Source organism: Theobroma cacao, chromosome 1 (genome assembly GCF_053813885.1).
Source record: "Theobroma cacao isolate CCN51 chromosome 1, ASM5381388v1, whole genome shotgun sequence".
Taxonomy (NCBI): Eukaryota; Viridiplantae; Streptophyta; class Magnoliopsida; order Malvales; family Malvaceae; genus Theobroma; species Theobroma cacao.
In genome coordinates, this window is record NC_142639.1 from 37,600,313 (window position 1) to 37,619,634 (window position 19,322).

At 35.1% G+C, this 19,322-nt stretch overlaps 2 protein-coding genes across 2 annotated transcripts; both read left to right on the forward strand.

Moving 5' to 3' along the window:
- The first annotated feature begins 6,200 nt into the window (after positions 1-6,200).
- On the forward strand, positions 6,201-8,274 carry GPAT3 (glycerol-3-phosphate acyltransferase 3). The gene is made up of 2 exons (XM_007051112.3): positions 6,201-6,956; positions 7,295-8,274. The coding sequence occupies exons 1-2, from the start codon at positions 6,237-6,239 to the stop codon at positions 8,186-8,188; spliced, it is 1,614 nt and encodes a 537-aa protein (XP_007051174.3). The 5' UTR covers positions 6,201-6,236; the 3' UTR covers positions 8,189-8,274.
- A 4,296-nt stretch (positions 8,275-12,570) lies between these two features.
- On the forward strand, positions 12,571-16,187 carry LOC18613736 (putative pre-mRNA-splicing factor ATP-dependent RNA helicase DEAH2). The gene is made up of 7 exons (XM_007051113.3): positions 12,571-13,000; positions 13,146-13,348; positions 13,448-14,532; positions 14,932-15,057; positions 15,152-15,390; positions 15,512-15,630; positions 15,814-16,187. The coding sequence occupies exons 1-7, from the start codon at positions 12,722-12,724 to the stop codon at positions 15,938-15,940; spliced, it is 2,178 nt and encodes a 725-aa protein (XP_007051175.3). The 5' UTR covers positions 12,571-12,721; the 3' UTR covers positions 15,941-16,187.
- Positions 16,188-19,322: the final 3,135 nt, after the last annotated feature.

Genomic DNA, 19,322 nt, shown 5'->3' on the forward strand with positions numbered 1-19,322 from the left:
AAGAAATTACACTCACTGTTCAGCAAAAGACTTAAGGATGAAAAAGGAACGGCAGAGCCCTGAACCTAAGGCAAAGTCAAATGTCAAAGGAGAGGGTACTTAAGGGAAAATTTGGAGTTACCTGAATTCTACAGGAGGAAAGAAAACAGGCAAAGAAGATCGAAAGCTGCAATGAAAATCGGATGAAGCAAGAGGAAGGTTTTGGAACCTTAATGAATCGTAAACATGAAAAGCATTCAATCATGTCAATCATGCATACATGCCTAGCCATGCACTCGACAAGAATCAAAATTAATTCATGTCCCGAGCGTCGAAGGTAGAAAGTCACTCGACCTAGGTTTGAGATTGTAAAACTTCAATGGAAGGATTTGAGTCTTTTCACTTCATGTTATTCCAATTAAGTTAGCATTAAAGGAATTTCAATTTTTAAATCGAACCTGTTGTGAGATAGGTCGAGCCTAGATTAAGTCTAGGAATTTTAATTTTCTTTAAATCGAACCTGTTGAGAGATAGGTCGAGCCTAGATTAAGTCTAGGAATTTTAATTTTTAGATTGAACTTGTTGTGAGATAGTTCGAGCCTAGATTAAGTCTAGGAATTTTAATTTTGTTTAAATCGAACCTGTTGTGAGATAGGTCGAGCCTAGATTAAGTCTAGGAATTTCAAATCGAACCTATTGTGAGATAGGTCGAGCCTAGATTAAGGCTAGGAATTTCAATTTTTAAATCGAACCTGTTGTGAGATAGGTCAAGCCTAGATTAAGTCTAGGAATTTTAATTTTCTTTAAATCGAACCTGTTGTGAGATAGGTCGAGCCTAGATCGAGTCCAGGAACTTCAATTGTTTAAATCAAACCTGTTGTGAGATAGGACAAGCCTAGATTAAGTCTAGGAATTTTAATTTTGTTCAAATCGAACCTGTTGTGAGATAGGTCGAGCCAAGATTAAGTCTAAGAATTTTAATTGAATTTGTCCTAACATGGGTCAAGCCCAGATCAAGTCTAGAAATTTCGTTTTTGTTCAAAATCGAACTTATTTTGAGATAAGTCGATTCTGGATCGATTTGATTAAACCAACTGGCTTCGAGATAAGCCAAATGTGGTGTCTACGTCTTTGCACTATCCTTGATTCTCAAGAATGTGCAAAGAGGGGCAACTGTAGACACATAAATCATAAAATAAAAATAAATATAAATAAAATAAAATACAAAAAACCAAAAAAAATCAAAAAATCAAAAAAATCGGGATGGCTGGGCGTACGCCCAGCCATCCCGTCGCCGTCCCATCCCCCACCCACTACGCGGGATGGGGGGTTCTAGCCACCAACCCCAGGGGTGCCAGAACCCCCCCCCCTCACCGGGTTGTCCAAAAATTTGGACAACCCGGCTCTTTAAAACCCTGCAAAAAGCAAAAAACAGGGTTAGCGACAACACAAAAAAAACAAAAAAATCATCAAGAGAATTAGCCACAAAAAGAGGAGAGAAAGAACAAAAAGAAAAACAAGGAGAAAAGGGTGAGATCCGGGAGAAAAGGGGGAGGCCGACGGAAGGGGAGATCTGAGAGAAGAGAGAGAGAGATCGACGGAAGGTTCAGATCTGAGCGAAGAAAGAGAGAGATCTGCCGGCAAGTAGGGAGAAGAGAGAGGGAGGTCGGCGAGAAGACGGGAAGACACCGGCGCCGGCGGAGAGAGGAAGAGTTTTAGAGAGAAGGCAGAGGGAGAGTTTGGCTAGAGAGAGAAAAAAAGTGAGAAAATGAATAAAAAAAGCCGAAAAGGGATTTTATACCCAGAGTAAGTACGCCTAAACGGCGCCGTTTCAGTGAAGTGAAGGATTCCAAGGGTCGGCGCCTAAACGACGTCGTTTGAGGGAGTCTCCTGAGCCCAAAACGGTGCGTTTAAGAGAAGCCCAAGCGGACCAAGGAAGCGGGCCAGGCAGACTTCCGCGCAGCCCAGACCACTTGGGCCATCCGTCCAGCCCAACAAGGTATGACCCATTTTCCTTTTTTTTTGTTTTGTTTTGTTTTGTTGGGCTTCATGGTGTTGGGTCTAGCCCATTTTAATAAAAATATATTTTTTTTAGGAAAGAAATATTTATACTTAATATTAAAAATCAAAGAATTAAAAATAAAAAAATTCATAAAATTAAAAATTAAAATATATATGTAAATAATAACAATGATAAATAATAAAAATGTTAATATTATAAATATATTTGGAGGCTAAAAATAATAATAATAAAATAATAATAATAATAATTAATGATGCGAATATATATATTTATATATTATATTATATTTTTTTAAATAAAAAAATATAAAAATATAAAAATATAAAAAATAATAATAAAAAATAATAATGATAATAATAAAATGAAAAATAAATAAATAAATATAATAAATAATATAATTGAAATAAATATTTGAGTATTACCATCAAAAAGGGGCAAAGAGTTGCCTCTTTCCGATGGATATTTTCGGGTACAAAGTCAGAGACGGATTTTCACCGAAGCGTCGGGATAAATCCGAACTCTAAACTCCAAAACCCATTAAGCCTAATAATCATTGTTAGAAAAATATATATATATATGAAAAATTTTGTTAATTTAAATAAATATTACTAAACAGTCCAATCGTTTAAAAGTTAATTAATTAATTATTTAGATAAGCTTTGTAAACAAGTAAAAAAATTGATCAACAACAAACATGGATTTAAATAACCAAAAAATAAAGTATATATTTAAAAAATAATAATAATAATAATAAATAACAAATAATCAAAATTTTTAAATAATCAATAAACGCGTGCATGTAGATACCATCATTTTATACTGTCATTGCATGCCACTCTTATTTTGCAAATGGCGCGGGAATCCCGATGATGGGATTTCCCCGAGGAGCTCGTAGAGACGAGTTCTTCCGGGATATCTCTAGGTGAGGAGAATTTCGAGACTTCACCAAAGCGTTGGGATAGTCTTCGAATAATTTTCCAATAAAAGATTACCGACTCCATCATTTAAAATAAACAAGTCACGACATCATTCTACGCTTGCATCATATGCATACGTAAGACCAAGTGAAAGACTCAGTCTGACAATTCAATAAAAATTTAATTGATAAAATAGGGATTAAACTAAGAAAAGGCTATATTAAGATAACTTAAGATTAAATGGTACCGTTTGTAGAACGGGCGTCACGGAGGTGCTAACCCTTCTCCGTGCGTAACCGCACTCCCGAACCCATCTTTAAAAAACGTGGACCAGTTCTTGTTCTTTCGACGGACCTAAAATTAATTTAGGACTTCGTCGATTAAGAACCGGGTTAATAGGTGACCAATCACACCTAGATAAAAAAAGATTGGTGGCGACTCCCACACCTTGAGATTTTTAATTTTTTGCCCGCGTCTGGCGGACGGGTTCTCGGACCCGCACGTTACGACAATTACTCGAATTTTGCTTCTGATACTTTCAATAGTAGAATATTTATATATGGAAAGAGTTCAAATTTCCATAGATTTTCTTTATCTTTCAGAGTTTTGTGATCTAGAGAGTTAATTCAGTTTTGAGACCCAACTGAAGACCTAGATCTCTTGCAAAATATCGTGAACTACTGGTATATATGACTATATACTCTATTAAGGATTCTAAGTCTAAATTGAGATTGGTTGCTCATCTGCCTCGCGTAGCTCTTAACATTTTCCTTTTTCAGCTTTAGTGAGGAAAGTCTAATCATGTGGTGCATATCAAACGGATAGCTATAGAAATCAGCTTCTCTAATCCTGACAAGGACAATAATCTATATCATCTGATGCATAATGATTGTTACAGACAGGTATTATTTGAGACTTTCAGTCTCAGAAGCTTAGCGATGGTAAATTGCCACGACATCAGTACTTTCATTTCAATAATCCGTTTGTAGGAGCTTCATCCTTATTAGATAAAGCTAAGAAAGAAACAGGTAAACCACTTATTAAGTCATCATGTCAACATCTAATGACAATTTTTAATAGTTAACAACTAAAATTTATATAGTTATATCATTATATGTATATAAAATTTAATATAAATTAGTAATATATATATACTTTGATACATAATTAACAGAAAGTAAATACAAATTTTTATCATAATATAGATTCTGTATTGAGGAAAAAATTCAAATAAAATTGAACAAAAAGTCTTCATTTATATAAACTTTAGTCGGTGGTGAACTTTATACAGGAAATGTTCATATTTAGAATAAATGATTGGTATCGTATTATTGGTTGTCATTAACTCAAAAATTAATGAAGAAAGACATATGAAAATTGTTAGTTTCTTTGTCTATAATAAATGCAAAATTTTATTTATAATTCAATAACAACAATTGTCATCTAATATAAAAGTCAAGAATGTGTCACAAGAAAATTATAAATCAAAATACACCTATCTCAAAAGTAGTTCAAGTATCTCAATTCCAAAAGGGATTAAATTTTAAATCAAGATTTTTAAATTAAGATTCGGATACCTTAAAAGTGATTCAAGTGTCTCGCCTTCAACAGGATTCACGTTTTCTTTCTTTTTTAAGGTTATTTTGTTTTTCTAGAAAATTGTTACTAATTATTTTTTTATGGCCAACTACGTAGTAGTCATTGCTTTTATAAATATACTAATGGACTTAGATCCATTAGACCTAATCATAGTCCAACAAGACATATATATTAAACTCAAAAGAATAATATGCATAGGTTCCTTACAAATCTCTCTCTATAGCTATGAGCTTAAGTTCATGTCATCTCATGACTCATATTTTACTTAGAATTTCATTTAATCTAATATTATCATTTAGTTTCCTAAATTAATTAGCATACCTTATTTACTCATTAATTGTAATAATGTCTATCAACACATTGCAACTGACCTCTGCAGAAAAAAAAAATATCAATGAGGTTCTTTTCATTACAATTTTTTCTAATTAGTCATTTTACCATACTATATTTCTCATGAGTTTTATGGATAAATAATTTCTACTATCGCATCCAACTCATTTAATATTAATTTATAATTTACATTCTTATTGGACTTTGAAATTTTTTTTTTAAAACACTAATATATAATATTAATATAAATAATATAATTCTAAAACACCTTTTACAGAACACATTGGCTGGATTTCTTGAGTTCAACAAATTTATGAAAATCGCTTGAATATCTTTCTCAATAGAGAATATTGTATCTTTTATTGAGCATCCAATATAATTTATGTAGTATGTATATAACCCAAAATACTAGGGTATAGCCTTTAAATTCAAAATCACCTATTAGTAACATTAAAGTCATATATATACTAAATAAATTATATTGATTTCTCAAGTCTAAAGACAATTAATAAATTGTAATAAAGCTTTTTAATCAGATCCTGTTCAACTTATGTATCTCATACACTACATCCACTTGTTTGCTTTAAGGTAACTACCCAATGGTAGAGTTAAAACATTGTATCCTATGTATAACAAGTATAGACTTTAAACAATTTGTCACATTTAACCTAGAATAATTTTGGCAAATAAGGAATTGAAAAACTATAACTCCCCGCTTAATAGTTCATCAACTATTAATATAGTTTTTCTACAATGCTATTAAATAATTTATGATCATATTATATATGTCACAAATAAATAAAATATCCACTAATATAATATATATATATATAATTAATAATTGATGTAACAATTTATTTATTTAATAAATAAATAATAAAATTGGTCTTTAAAACATATGTCTAATAAAAACTTGATTGACTACCATGATCTCAACAAATTGTTCAAGTTGCTCAAAAATTAAAGAACTCAAACATTTTTCCTAATGTTAATGTTGTTGACTTGCTCGGTTGGTCATCATTTACTTCTCGTACTATTATTAGTGCTGGTACTAAGAAAAAGAGAGAAGGTATTCACTAGCTTACCCTCTCGACGCTGTTGATCCTTTTTTTCAATATTTGCAACTCGGACTTTCTATCAATAACCGTGTTTTTTAGCATTAGCTGTGGGCCAAAATTAGAAACCGTATTGAACTAGCGGCAAATCATCTTTGAAAGTTCAGAGCTGGCCCTGAGCAGACAAAACTTTTACACGCTTAATTTGTGTAATTAGGGGCAACTTTGAGGGCTTTGTCGTACCCCCAAATATATAAAAGCAGCTCTCGGTTCTTGCTTCAAACTATGCACAGCTTAATTTCACTCTACTGATACTTTTTTTGAAACTGAAGTATGGCTAAACTTTCTATGGAGTTTTCCTTTTTCCAAACCCTTTTCTTCTTATTCTGTCGAGTTGTCTTTAGACAGTCTAAGAATCACAAATCTCTCCACAGAAATGTCAGCAATATCCATGCAAACGAGGGTAAATATCATAAGTATCCTTCTTTTGTTCATAGATCAAACCTGTCAAACCAAACTCTGGTCTTCAGTGTAGAAGAGGCTTTGTTGAAATCCTCATCATTGTTTCCTTACTTCATGCTTGTAGCCTTTGAAGCTGGAGGGCTCTTGAGGGCTTTTATTCTTTTTGTTTTATACCCAATTCTATGCTTAGTTAGCGAAGAGATGGGGTTGAAGATAATGGTCCTGGTTTGCTTCTTTGGGATTAAGAAAAAGAGCGTCAGAGTTGGAAGTGCTGTTCTGCCGAAGTTCTTCTTGGAGGATGTTGGCTTGGAACCATTTGAGATGTTGAAGAAAGGCGGGAAAAAGGTGGCTGTCAGTAAAATTCCTCAAGTGATGATCGAGAGTTTCTTGAAGGATTACCTGGAAATTGATTTTGTAGTTGGAAGAGAGCTGAAGGAGTTCTGTGGGTACTTTTTGGGAGTCATGGAAGAGAAGAAGAGAAGTAAGGCTGCTTTGGACGAGATAATTGGAAGCGAAAGTATGGGCTTTGATGTTATTGGCATCAGTGGCCTCAAGAAATCTCTTGACTATCATTTTTTTTCTCATTGCAAGGTAAGTTGCCAACTTCTTCATTTCCTTGGAAAATCGCTTTGGATAGCTTTAAAAATTAAAACGAACATACCAATCTTTTAGGTGGGTGAAAACCCAAAAAAAGATGTGCAACACATTACTTATTTAGACTAGTTTCGATATGTGTGCCCACAACACTAGGAAGATTCAGGTTTAATTTTTAACGTCTCAAATATGACTCGCAAATAATTTGAAGAGTATACAAATTAGTTAAAAATATGCATGTTCGCCAATCATGAAGAAACCTTTGTTCGGATCTCTCTCAATTTCTGACTGTTACCGTTTGCCGGTTGCTAATTTATTTCACTTTGTTGCAACAGGAAATATACCAGGTGAGAAAAGCAGACAAAAGAAACTGGCGACACGTCCCAAGACAGGAGTATTCCAAACCACTCATTTTCCATGACGGGAGACTAGCTCTCAGGCCAACTCTGGTGGCCTCCCTGACCATGTTCGTGTGGTTCCCCTTCGGCTTGGCTCTTTCCATACTCAGAGCTGTTGTCGGCTTAATGCTTCCGTACAAGATTTCCATCCCCCTATTAGCCTACAGCGGGTTGCACCTGTTTCTTTCAACCCCGGAAAGCTCCCTGCATCCTCTTTCACTTCCGAACTCGAAGAAACAAAACCCAAAAGGCCGCCTTTATGTTTGCAATCATAGAACACTGCTGGATCCCGTCTACCTTTCTTTTGCATTACAGAAAGACCTCACTGCTGTTACTTACAGCTTAAGCAGGATATCAGAGCTGTTAGCTCCAATCAAAACCGTTCGATTAGCAAGGGATCGTGATCAAGATGGTAAAATGATGGAAAAGATGCTAAATTTAGGGGACCTAGTCGTATGCCCGGAAGGGACTACGTGTAGGGAGCCCTATCTCTTAAGGTTCAGCCCTTTATTTTCAGAGATGAGCGACGATATAGTCCCTGTTGCGATGGACAGCAATGTGAGTTTGTTCTATGGGACAACAGCCAGTGGCCTGAAATGTCTGGACCCACTTTTCTTTCTCATGAACCCACGACCAATCTACACTGTCCAGATACTTGATGGTGTATCTGGCTTGTACACTTGTCATGATCGTCAAAGATCAAGGTTTAAAGTGGCTAATCAGGTTCAGAATGAGATTGGTAAGGCTCTGGGTTTTGAGTGCACCAAGCTTACGAGAAGAGACAAGTACCTAATCATGGCTGGCAACGAAGGAATAATTAGCCAAACCTAATTAATTGACTTGCCTTTGAGTTGAAATTAATTAAGTTGTAAGTTGTAACATATGGTATACTTGATTAGTACAATTTAATTACTCAATTCTTCTTCGTTCGTATCTTGCAGTGGAGATCAATGTATATACATATAAGCATTTATGCATGCCTCTCAAAAGACCCCTAGTAAGAAAAATGAGTAAATACTCGTCTCTTTTGTGTGGGAACACACACGAAATGAATGATAGTTATTTATTTATTTTTTTTTACTTTTCTCTTTTATAAATGTAGTTTGCCCACACTTTATGTATTCATAATCATATTATTATTATTTTGAAAATAATCGGAGATTAAGCTTTGGGAAATTTGAATAATTTGGACATATGAAATAATTTTGGGGTCAAGACAGGAAATAGGGCATGCTGCATGCACCAGACTGAGGTAGGAGATTTGCATTCTCTTTCCTATCTCTCCCTTCACCTGCTGCTTTCTTTCTCTCTCAAGTCTCAAACATATCTATTTTTCTTTCATCTCTCCTCCTCATCTGTGGGGTGAAAAAATGCAAAACAAAAGGAAGCTACGGTGTGAGAATACAGCTAGACCCCTTCGGCTCCGCTAGTGATTGGCAAGCGTACGTGACAGGCCAAAAGGCCCCAATCTTGTCATTGAAGACCAACTAAATTTGAACGACAGACGTACAAATTGAATCACACGTTTTTCGATATTATTGCACAGCAATCAAGCGTTTCAACTACCCATGGCCACGGTCTTGAAAACTTGGTCATAGGCGTAACGTTTATGTCGTTACAAAAATCAAGACCAAAAGCAGATTTTTCAGAAACATTGAAAATATTATTGGACTGACATCGCTCACTGTTGCGCAGGACGATTGCTCGATAATAGCTATCGCTGAGTAGCTCTACAAGCTTTCGTTTTGGGATAGGGCATAGTCCTAGAAGTTTTGAAAGGTTCATACTAAATAAACTAGTGTATATTTTTTCTTTTGTGCATTGAATTGAATCACTTAATTAGTTACCGATTTTTTTTTTTAAGAAAATGAGATTATATTTGCACTTTCACATAACAATCTGCAAATAATATCTAATACAACAAATCAGTGAACAAAATAAATTAATTAATTATATAATTAAAAAATTGATGTAAAATATATTAGATCAAACTCATGCATGTCTTTATTTACAATGTGAAATAATCTTATTACTATCTATAATAAAAATATTTTTAATCTTAGTCATTGGATGCAATTAGCATTTTTCATTTATAAATCAGATTATCATTATTATTAATATTTATAATAAAAAATAAAACTCACACATGCACCTACGTGCATGTTGAGTGCTAGGCAGTGTGTTTTCAGATTTTGTTTTGTCTTAGCTGCCTTTTTAGACGATTCAGCTTTGACAAATTCATCCTAATTCGTTAATTTCCACAATACTATTATTGCTAGCAATAACTGGTTATTGTACGACCCCATCAAGAGGTAGGGACTACGATTGTTAAGTGTGAACTGGACCCTTTCAATAACTGCTACGTACTCATTTCTAAATATCCTACCATTAAGTTAATTATGCTTAGTTGCCCAATCAGAGCTGATTCAAAACTTCTGTTGTTTCATGGATGATAAAACAAGTGTTTAATGGCTGGATATCAGCAAACGCTGATGAGGAATATAAACAGGATAAAGGTTGGTCAAATACGACGGGGATTATTGTCATGCTTGCACACGACGTGTGCATTAAAAACAGGGACACTGCTCTGATTGAAGAGGAGGGGGAAGGGACGGGTCTTTGTGTTTCAGGGCTCAGTGGCTTTTTAATAGAATTGAAGATTATAAGACGTAAATTAAAAAGATAATTATTTTTTAATTTAAAATTTTAACATGTTTTTTAATAATATAGACTTTGAAATAAAATATATATTTTATATTAATATTAATTAAAAATTAAAAAAATTTATCATGTTAAAATTACAAGAGAATTCGATTTTTTAGTATTTTTTTTGTTTAAAATCTAAAGATTGAAACTTATAAAACATAATTTTTCATGTTTCAACTCAAAAAATTAATAAAAAATAAAATTTGTAATAATTAATTAAAATTAATTTTATAATAATTGTATTGACTATACTGATATACCTTTGTATCGTAAGATATATTTCATGTATCGTACGATACGTTTTCGATATTTAATCAAATACGATTAATCTACAAATATACATCCTTTTCTATTAATATTGTATTATATTGTATGCGGGCGGATGATATCTTATTGAAGTATAAATATATTTCATGTTCCAAATTAAATGCAGCCGTCATTTTTGATTTTGGTATAAGCTTTTAAGAATTCCTATTTTCATAATTCCTCTTCATTTAAATTTTTGAAAATTTTAATTTGTTGTGAATTTTTTTTGAAAGATTCCATTTTGAACAAAAGGGAATGCAAATAGTTTCAAATTTAAGGTATCTCATTTAGACTTTTTGTTTTTCTCATTTTGATTTTTGAGTTTACATATTTATGTCTATGTTTTGTCGCCGAAATGTATTGTGCTATTGCTATCCAATGAATAAAATCATTTTCATTTGAAAATGAAACTCATTCTAGGAACATAAGAAAGAACAATTACGTTTTTTTTTTTTTGAAAAAACAATTACATTTAAAATCATTAGTTTTAAGATACCAAGCAAATGCAGCGGCCAAGCCAGGAATTAATTTGTTTCAATTTTGTGTCATTAGGTCAATAAAAATATATAATATATTATCTTTTACAACTTCTCGTGCAATTCATATTTTGACAAGCTTTTCGTTAAATTTAACAACCTACTCATACTTGTAATATACTTAAAGTTTAATATAAATCTAGTATTCTTATTATATCAGTGGAAAATATTATTTTTAAAAATATAAATTCAATATAAAAAAGTACAGCTTTTGCTAGTGTATGTAATTTCTATAGTTACATTTTATTAATAATGTATCTAAAAATTTATTTAGTGAAAATAGATTTTCAAAAATATTTTAAAAAGCATAAACAAAGTATTATTAAAAATATTTTTAATAGCATATTTTAAAAATGTTCTGTCTTAGATAAATTTGTTGTATTGTTTCAATATATATTTGAAGATGGAAATTTTATTGTATTAAACAAATAGTTAGATATTTTTAATTAATTTGAAATTTATTATGCATAATATATGTGAATAGAGCATGAAATCCACCAGATGGATTAACCACGTGGAAAAATGTATGAAAGGCTGTAAAATTAAATTACTTTTATATCGATGTAAGCATATCATTTCTCATATTTTTCTGCTAATATAACATTGAAAAAATTTAAATGTAAAGGAAAATACACTAAAATATAATATAACTTTCAAATAATTAAATATTTTTTTACAATTCATCCATAATGCAAAACTTATTCTTAATCGCTTCATTAGCAATATTACCTCATTTTTCTCTTATATCAATCAAAATTTTAGAAAAATGATATAAATAACTATTCAAATAGATAGATTATATAATAATTTGTTTTTCTTTTTGTTGATATTACAGTTTGCTATCAAATTAATAACTAAGTTATGAGAAAATTATTTCATCTAGTGCAACAAACAACCAATTATGTCATTGAGATACTTTTAATATAAAAGTAGATCAAACTCACACATAGTGTATATCATAGAAATAATAATAAATAAATAAATTATAGCTTGTAAGTGTGATGACAACAAAGTGAAAAGAGAGTAGAATTTCAGCAATTAACAAATCACATTTCTTTAATTTTGATAAGTTATAAATGTGATTAATAAAATATTATTACAAATAAATTCCAAAAATTTCTTTAAGCTCACAAGTTAATCTTATACTCTTAGTAAAAGAAATTATTAAAATTGTAAGTTAAAAATGTAAAGGTGAAGATGAGAGTAATAGTGGGCAAAAGCCTTCACTGAGATGCTGAATGGACAATCAACCATTACATAATGAACCCAAAAAGGAAAAATGGACCCGAAGAAGGTAAAAGATGTCAGAGACGATTGGGTGCTTGTTCTTGGGCTAACCCAAATCTTAGAAGGCTCAAGTAGGGAGACTCTGGCTGAACACTTGGGCAAATGTATTTGAGAGTCCATTTCTTTATGATCCAAGTAAATGGGCCTAGAGCAGCTTTGCAGCCGCCTCGGCCTGAGGGTCCTCGCCTTAAAAGGAGTGTTAAAACAATAAAATAAAAATTAAACATGATTAAATATGGACCGCTAAAACTTTTGAGGTCGTCGGTTTATTAAGCAAGGTCCCCAAGTAAATAAATCCAATAGTAGGGACCGATCAGTAAATCTGGAAAGTTCTTCCCCCTCCCCCTTTTCAACTAGTGCCATACTATTATAACTGAAATGATAAATAACCCAACCCATATTACCCTAGCCTCCCTCTCTTTTCCCCAACCCTGAGTTCAACTTCTAGGGTTTTCATTTTTTTTTAAAATTGGAATTTTTCTCAACCGACCCAATCAAATTTCCTTTTCTAAAAGGTTTAGGGTTTTGGATGGGTACGGAGAGGAAGAGAAAGGTGAGCTTGTTCGATGTGGTGGATGAGACATCGGCTAAGATATCGAAATCGAACGGCGGAGGGTTAGCGGCGATGAACGTCAACAGCTCGATCAACAAGTGGAATGGAAGGCCTTATTCGCAAAGGTATTACGAGATTTTGGAGAAGAGGAAAACGCTCCCTGTTTGGCAACAGAAAGAGGAGTTTTTGCAAGTGTTGAAAGCCAATCAAACGCTTATCTTAGTCGGTGAAACCGGTAGCGGTAAAACCACTCAGGTCAGCGAAACCAAAAATTTAAATCCCAACTTTTTCAGCCGTAAATTTCTACAATTCATTCTGATTTACTACGAACAATTATTACGGATTTCTATTTGAGGAAAGAATTAGGGAGTTACATTTCTAGGGTTTTTTTGTTGTACAGATACCTCAGTTTGTATTGGACGCTGTGGATATAGAAACTCCGGATAAGCGGAGGAAAATGATGATTGCGTGTACACAGCCACGAAGAGTGGCTGCTATGTCTGTTTCGCGGCGTGTTGCTGAAGAAATGGATGTAACTATTGGAGAGGAGGTTGGTTATAGTATTCGTTTTGAAGATTGCAGTAGTGCAAGAACTGTTTTAAAGTAAGCTTATCTTTCTTGTTGTCATATTGGGTATTGTCTGGTGTCTACATGGATATGAATTAGCGATGTTAAGGTTCTTTTTTTCTTTTTGCTTGGCAGGTATCTAACAGATGGTATGCTTTTAAGGGAAGCGATGACTGATCCTCTTTTAGAAAGATATAAAGTTATTATTCTTGATGAAGCCCATGAAAGAACTTTGGCGACAGATGTGCTATTTGGGCTTCTGAAAGAAGTGTTGAAGAATCGACCTGATCTTAAGCTAGTTGTTATGAGTGCAACACTTGAGGCAGAAAAGTTTCAGGGTTATTTTAATGTTGCACCACTTATGAAGGTTCCTGGTAGGCTTCACCCTGTGGAGATATTCTACACTCAGGAACCTGAAAGGGATTACTTGGAGGCTGCTATTCGGACTGTTGTGCAGATACACATGTGTGAACCTGCTGGTGACATCCTTGTTTTCCTGACTGGAGAGGAGGAGATAGAAGATGCATGTCGCAAAATAACTAAAGAAGCTGGAAACATGGGGGATCAAGTGGGACCTGTTAAAGTAGTGCCTTTATATTCAACTCTTCCACCAGCAATGCAACAGAAGATTTTTGAACCTGCTCCACCTCCTGTGAAGGAGGATGGTCCTCCTGGAAGGAAGATTGTGGTGTCAACAAACATTGCTGAAACTTCCTTGACTATAGATGGGATTGTTTATGTTATTGACCCAGGGTTTGCTAAACAAAAGGTTTATAACCCACGAGTGCGCGTTGAGTCCTTGTTGGTATCTCCAATATCGAAGGCAAGTGCACACCAAAGATCTGGTCGTGCTGGAAGAACTCAACCTGGAAAATGTTTCAGGCTATACACTGAGAAGAGTTTCAATAATGATCTGCAGCCACAGACCTATCCTGAAATATTAAGATCAAACCTTGCAAATTCAGTTCTCACTTTGAAGAAACTGGGAATTGATGATCTGGTGCATTTTGATTTTATGGACCCACCTGCGCCAGAGACATTGATGCGGGCATTGGAAGTGTTGAATTACTTGGGAGCATTGGATGATGATGGGAACTTAACAAAGTTGGGAGAGATCATGAGTGAATTCCCCTTGGATCCTCAAATGTCAAAGATGCTCGTAGTTAGTTCCGAATTCAACTGTTCAAATGAGATTCTTTCAGTTGCTGCCATGCTTTCAGGTATTTTTTTTTTCTTTCTAGCATGCTTTTCTGTGTTTGTGTTGAGTCAGGTCTTAGGAAGTAGTTGTCATGGGGCTCTTATCATTCTTGATATTGTCCCTACTTGAATAGTTTGCACACAGGCTTGTGCACAACACTGAATGTTAACTGTTTACATGCATACACTTGTATGCATTGATACAGTTAAAGTTGTAATGTGTCTTAGGTTGTCATCAGCAACTGTCTTGTCTGGGTTCCATGCCCCCCGTTGGCATGCACCATAGGATTTCTAAGTAAGTGCTGATGCAGATAGTTGCAGTTTCTCAGTATTCTCTCATGAAGCAAATGGTGTCGTCTCGCCTGTATGCCTCTGCTGACCTACCGTGGGCCTCTTCTGTGATAACTAAATTCTTTCTTTAGTACCCAATTGCTTTGTCCGGCCTAGGGAGGCACAAAAAGCTGCAGATGAAGCAAAAGCTAGGTTTGGGCACATTGATGGGGATCATCTTACGCTTTTGAATGTGTACCATGCTTACAAACAAAACAGTAAGTACTTAGATCCTTTTCCCTAAAGATGACCGGAATTTATTTACTAGCAGCAATTGATCAAAGAGTCTTACAATCTGTGAAAAAACTGCAGACGAGGATTCATCTTGGTGCTATGAGAATTTTGTCAACCATAGAGCACTGAAGGCTGCTGATAATGTTAGACAACAGCTGGTGCGCATAATGGCCAGGTTTAACCTCAAGCTCTGCAGCACCGATTTCAACAGCCGTGACTACTACATCAACATTAGAAAGGCTATGCTTGCTGGGTATTTTATGCAGGTAGCTCATCTGGAGCGCACTGGGCACTACTTGACAGTTAAAGACAACCAAGTCAGTATGATGTTATCTTTTCAGTTTTCTTAACATGCTTTCTTTCTTGGCAAAGTTTTTCCCCATTTTGGAGATGCACGGGAGGGGTGTAACGAGGCTTGTTGCACTATTTATTTTGCAGGTGGTGCACTTGCACCCATCAAATTGCCTGGATCACAAGCCAGAGTGGGTCATCTACAATGAGTATGTCCTGACAAGCCGGAATTTTATTCGTACTGTGACAGACATTCGTGGTGAATGGTTAGTCTCTCCATCCCTATAGTTGTCACTTGTGGTTGTGTGATTGTTTCTTCCTGGTAGCTCATGATCCAAGGAGAAACAGCTATGACTTAAGGGAATTTAGAAACCCTGAAATAGGTCTAAAAAAATTTTCTTTGATTAATCGTTAGTTGATAAATATACATGCTTCTGTGATGAATACAGGTTAGTTGATATAGCACCGCATTATTATGATCTTGAAAACTTCCCACAGTGTGAGGCCAAGCGTGTTCTTGAAAAGCTTTACAAGAAAAAGGAGAAGGATAGAGAGGAGAGTAGGAACAGAAGATGAAGCTTACATCCATACGAGTTGTTTTGACTGCAATTTTTCTATGGTGCTATTGCGTTATTACATATGTTGGTTGACAAATTGGAAGATAGCAAAATTTCTTGTATCATTATAAGCGTAGGACGTTCGTCCCTATCTTTAGTATTGTACTATCAATCCAAATTTGTTTAGTTGCGATTTTTATCATTTAGTTGTTGAACAATTGAAATGATCCAAATTGAAAAAAGAGAACGATTTTGGACCTAGTAAATCTCGGTTAACCAGTGCTTGGTCTCATTCCCTATAATAAATTGAACTCTCCTGCTTTTATCTCTGGGACTTAATCTTCGCTGAATGATTCTGGATCTATCTCCAGTTTTTTAATCCGATTCATTCTTCGGTCTTCTGTTTGATGCATTGCTTCTTTAACCTTGCAAGATTAGGAAGAACATTATCTTTAGGGTGTGAAACTTTTGATTGTCTCTACATTTTCTAATAGGCTGGGCTCGACTTGGTTTCGACTGCCTAAAGCCCGAAACCAATTGGGGCTGGGGTTCGGTCTTAGGATACACAATGGGCCAATTAATGGAAATTTAAAAGAAAAATGTTTTTTGGCAGGAGAAAGGTGAGGAAACTTGCATCATGCGCGACTCTTTTCGTTCGCCTCCTGTTCTATTTTACTTTCACCAAGTCCCAAGTTTTTCCAAGCAACCTTTAATCTTTACATCCTCTCTTATCGGAAAATGGAGGATTCGGCCATTGATTTTGAGGGAGATGCTTGTATCAACCAGCAACCAGATTCAAAATGGTAAACAATAGTCTCTCCGGCAAATCCCTAAAGGCTTGTGGTCTATGAATGAAGCACCTGTCATAAAGGAATTAAGAGTGATCTTTATGGAATTTTGTTTGTTAATGAGAAGGTAATGACGAGGGCCCTCGAGGAATGCCCTTGTCTCTATTGGTTTTTTCCCTTATTTCTGAAAAATGGCGACTTGATAAAGAACTCAACGAGATTGATTCATTTAGAATCCCGTTTTGGGTCCAGGTTCATAACATTCCTTTAAAATTGCTTACTGAACAGAATGCTGAGAAGATTGGTAGAGAGATAGGAGATTTGTTACAAGCTAAAGATCCTCTTTGTTAAGACGGAATTGTTAGGAGAGGTTTTTTGAGGGTAAGAGTTTCAGTTGATGCTCTGAATCCGTTAACTACTGGGTGCCCGCGATTGGATGAGGAGAGAGTGTGGGCAGAGTTGAAGCATGAAAAGCTGTGGGATTCTTGTTTTGGTTGTGAAAAGTTTGGTCACTTGACGAGTAGCTGTGAAGATGTTAAAATGGCAAGTTCTGATTCGAAGGGTGCCTAGATATGGGCGCCTCATCTGCAAGCAATGCCAGCAAGAGCTGTTTCTGATGAAGATTTTTGCCTCGAAGGGCAGTTTTTAAAGTCTCTGCTGGTTGGAGAAGGGATCGATGGCAGTGTCAAGTGTACAACGGAGTCGAAGCCACTCTGAATGGAGACTATGTGATCAATAAGTGGAATGGCAGGCCTTACTCGCAGAGGTATTACACGATATTTGAGAATAGGAAGACTCTGCCTGTTTGGCAGCAGAAGCTTGAATTTTTGCAAGCTTTGAAATCTAATCAGACACTAATTTTGGTCGATGAGCTGGTGCTGGTAAAACCACTCAGGGTTGTTTAAGGGGAGCAAAAATTCACTCTCTTTTTTTTACTATGAACATGAGTTGTTTTGTGTCCATTTCTTAGCTTGGATTATAGGTTCCTCATTGAACATGGCAAAAGGGTTTCAATTTGTGGGAAAACCTCCGCATTTAACAATTAAGCAGTTGAAAAGGTCAATCTTTCTCATTCGGTTCCCATTCATGATGAAAAAAACTACTCACTTGTTTTTGGTGATGCTAGAGGATGTATGGTTAACTTTGTGGAATTGACCAAGGATATTTCTGTTTCACAAATTCCTCAATTTATCTCGGAAGCTGTTGTTCTAGAAACTCCAGATAAATGCTGAAAGATGATAATTGCTTGCACTCAGCCTGGAAGAGTGGCTGCAATGTCTGTTTCGTGTTGAGCTGCAAGAGATAGATGTAACTATTGGACAGAAGGTTTGTTATAGCATATTTTTGAAGACTGCAGTACTATAATTACTGTTTTAAAGTATGCTTTCTATTGGTAGCATCATGCTTCTCTTGTTTAGTGTCATTGCTGGCATTATCACTCGCTCAATTGCTTCTACATGAGTGGGAAAGTTATTTTTTTTGTTTTTTTTGGGTTGTTTTGGCAGGTATCTAACGAATGGTATGCTTGTAACTTGTAAGGGAAGGAATGAGTGATCCACTTTTAGAAAGATATAAAATGATTATTTTTGACGAGGCCCATGAACGGACTTTGGCTACAGATGTGCTGTCTGTGCTTCTGAAAGAAGTGTTGAAGTATCGACCTGACCTTAAGCTAGCTGTTACGAGTGCAGCACTTGAGGCGGAAAAGTCTCAGGTTTATTTTAATGGAGCACTGCTTATGAAGGTTCCTTGATTATAATGAGCTGATATCAAAACATGCTTGATGCTTTGATATAAAAACCACCTAAGAATTCACCTCGAATCTTCAACCGTACATGATGAGCCAATGTCAAAACATTCTTAATGTTTCATATCTGTCAGGGGTCTTTGCTAAAATTAGAGAACAAAAAATCAAAAACTATTGTTCTATTTTATTTTTCTCACTTGTCGCCCAAAAAGAAACCTAGATCCATTTGATCGTGGTAATCACAATCTGGATACCAATTTCTCACAAATCAAAACATCATCTATACAAATCCCGATGTCGAGTCCAAAAGAATATACTAGTCAGGCACTCAGGCGAAGGGTTTGCATCTAAGAAGCCTATTGTACTAAGTGGTGTACAGCCATATTGGTTCATTTCACTTCCACAGGGATTCAACCCGACTATGAGCCATCTGTTTTGAAGTATTTCCCTTTTTCTTTCATCTGCTTCAAGGGCCTCAATTCAGTTAAGACTACTCCACGTCCGTGTTTCAGTATGGGTCTTATTACTGCTGAAAAAGCTGCCGGATAATTCATTTTCAATTTTGAAATACCTTCTGTGGCAAATTCACAAAGTTCCAAACCTGAGTGCAAACAAAAGGCTCTACTAAATGCCTCCCAAACAATTACATCAGGCCCAAATGGCATACCCTTTATCAATTTCTCTGCTTTATCCAGCTGACCTGCTTTCCCATAGATCTCCACTATACAAGCATAATGCTCCAACCCTGCTAGTATTTTATATTTCTGGTCCATGGAGTTGAAGTGCCTTTCACCTTCTTCAACCAATCCACTATCGCTACATACATATAAAATGTTAACAAATGTAACCTGATTAGGCCTGAAACC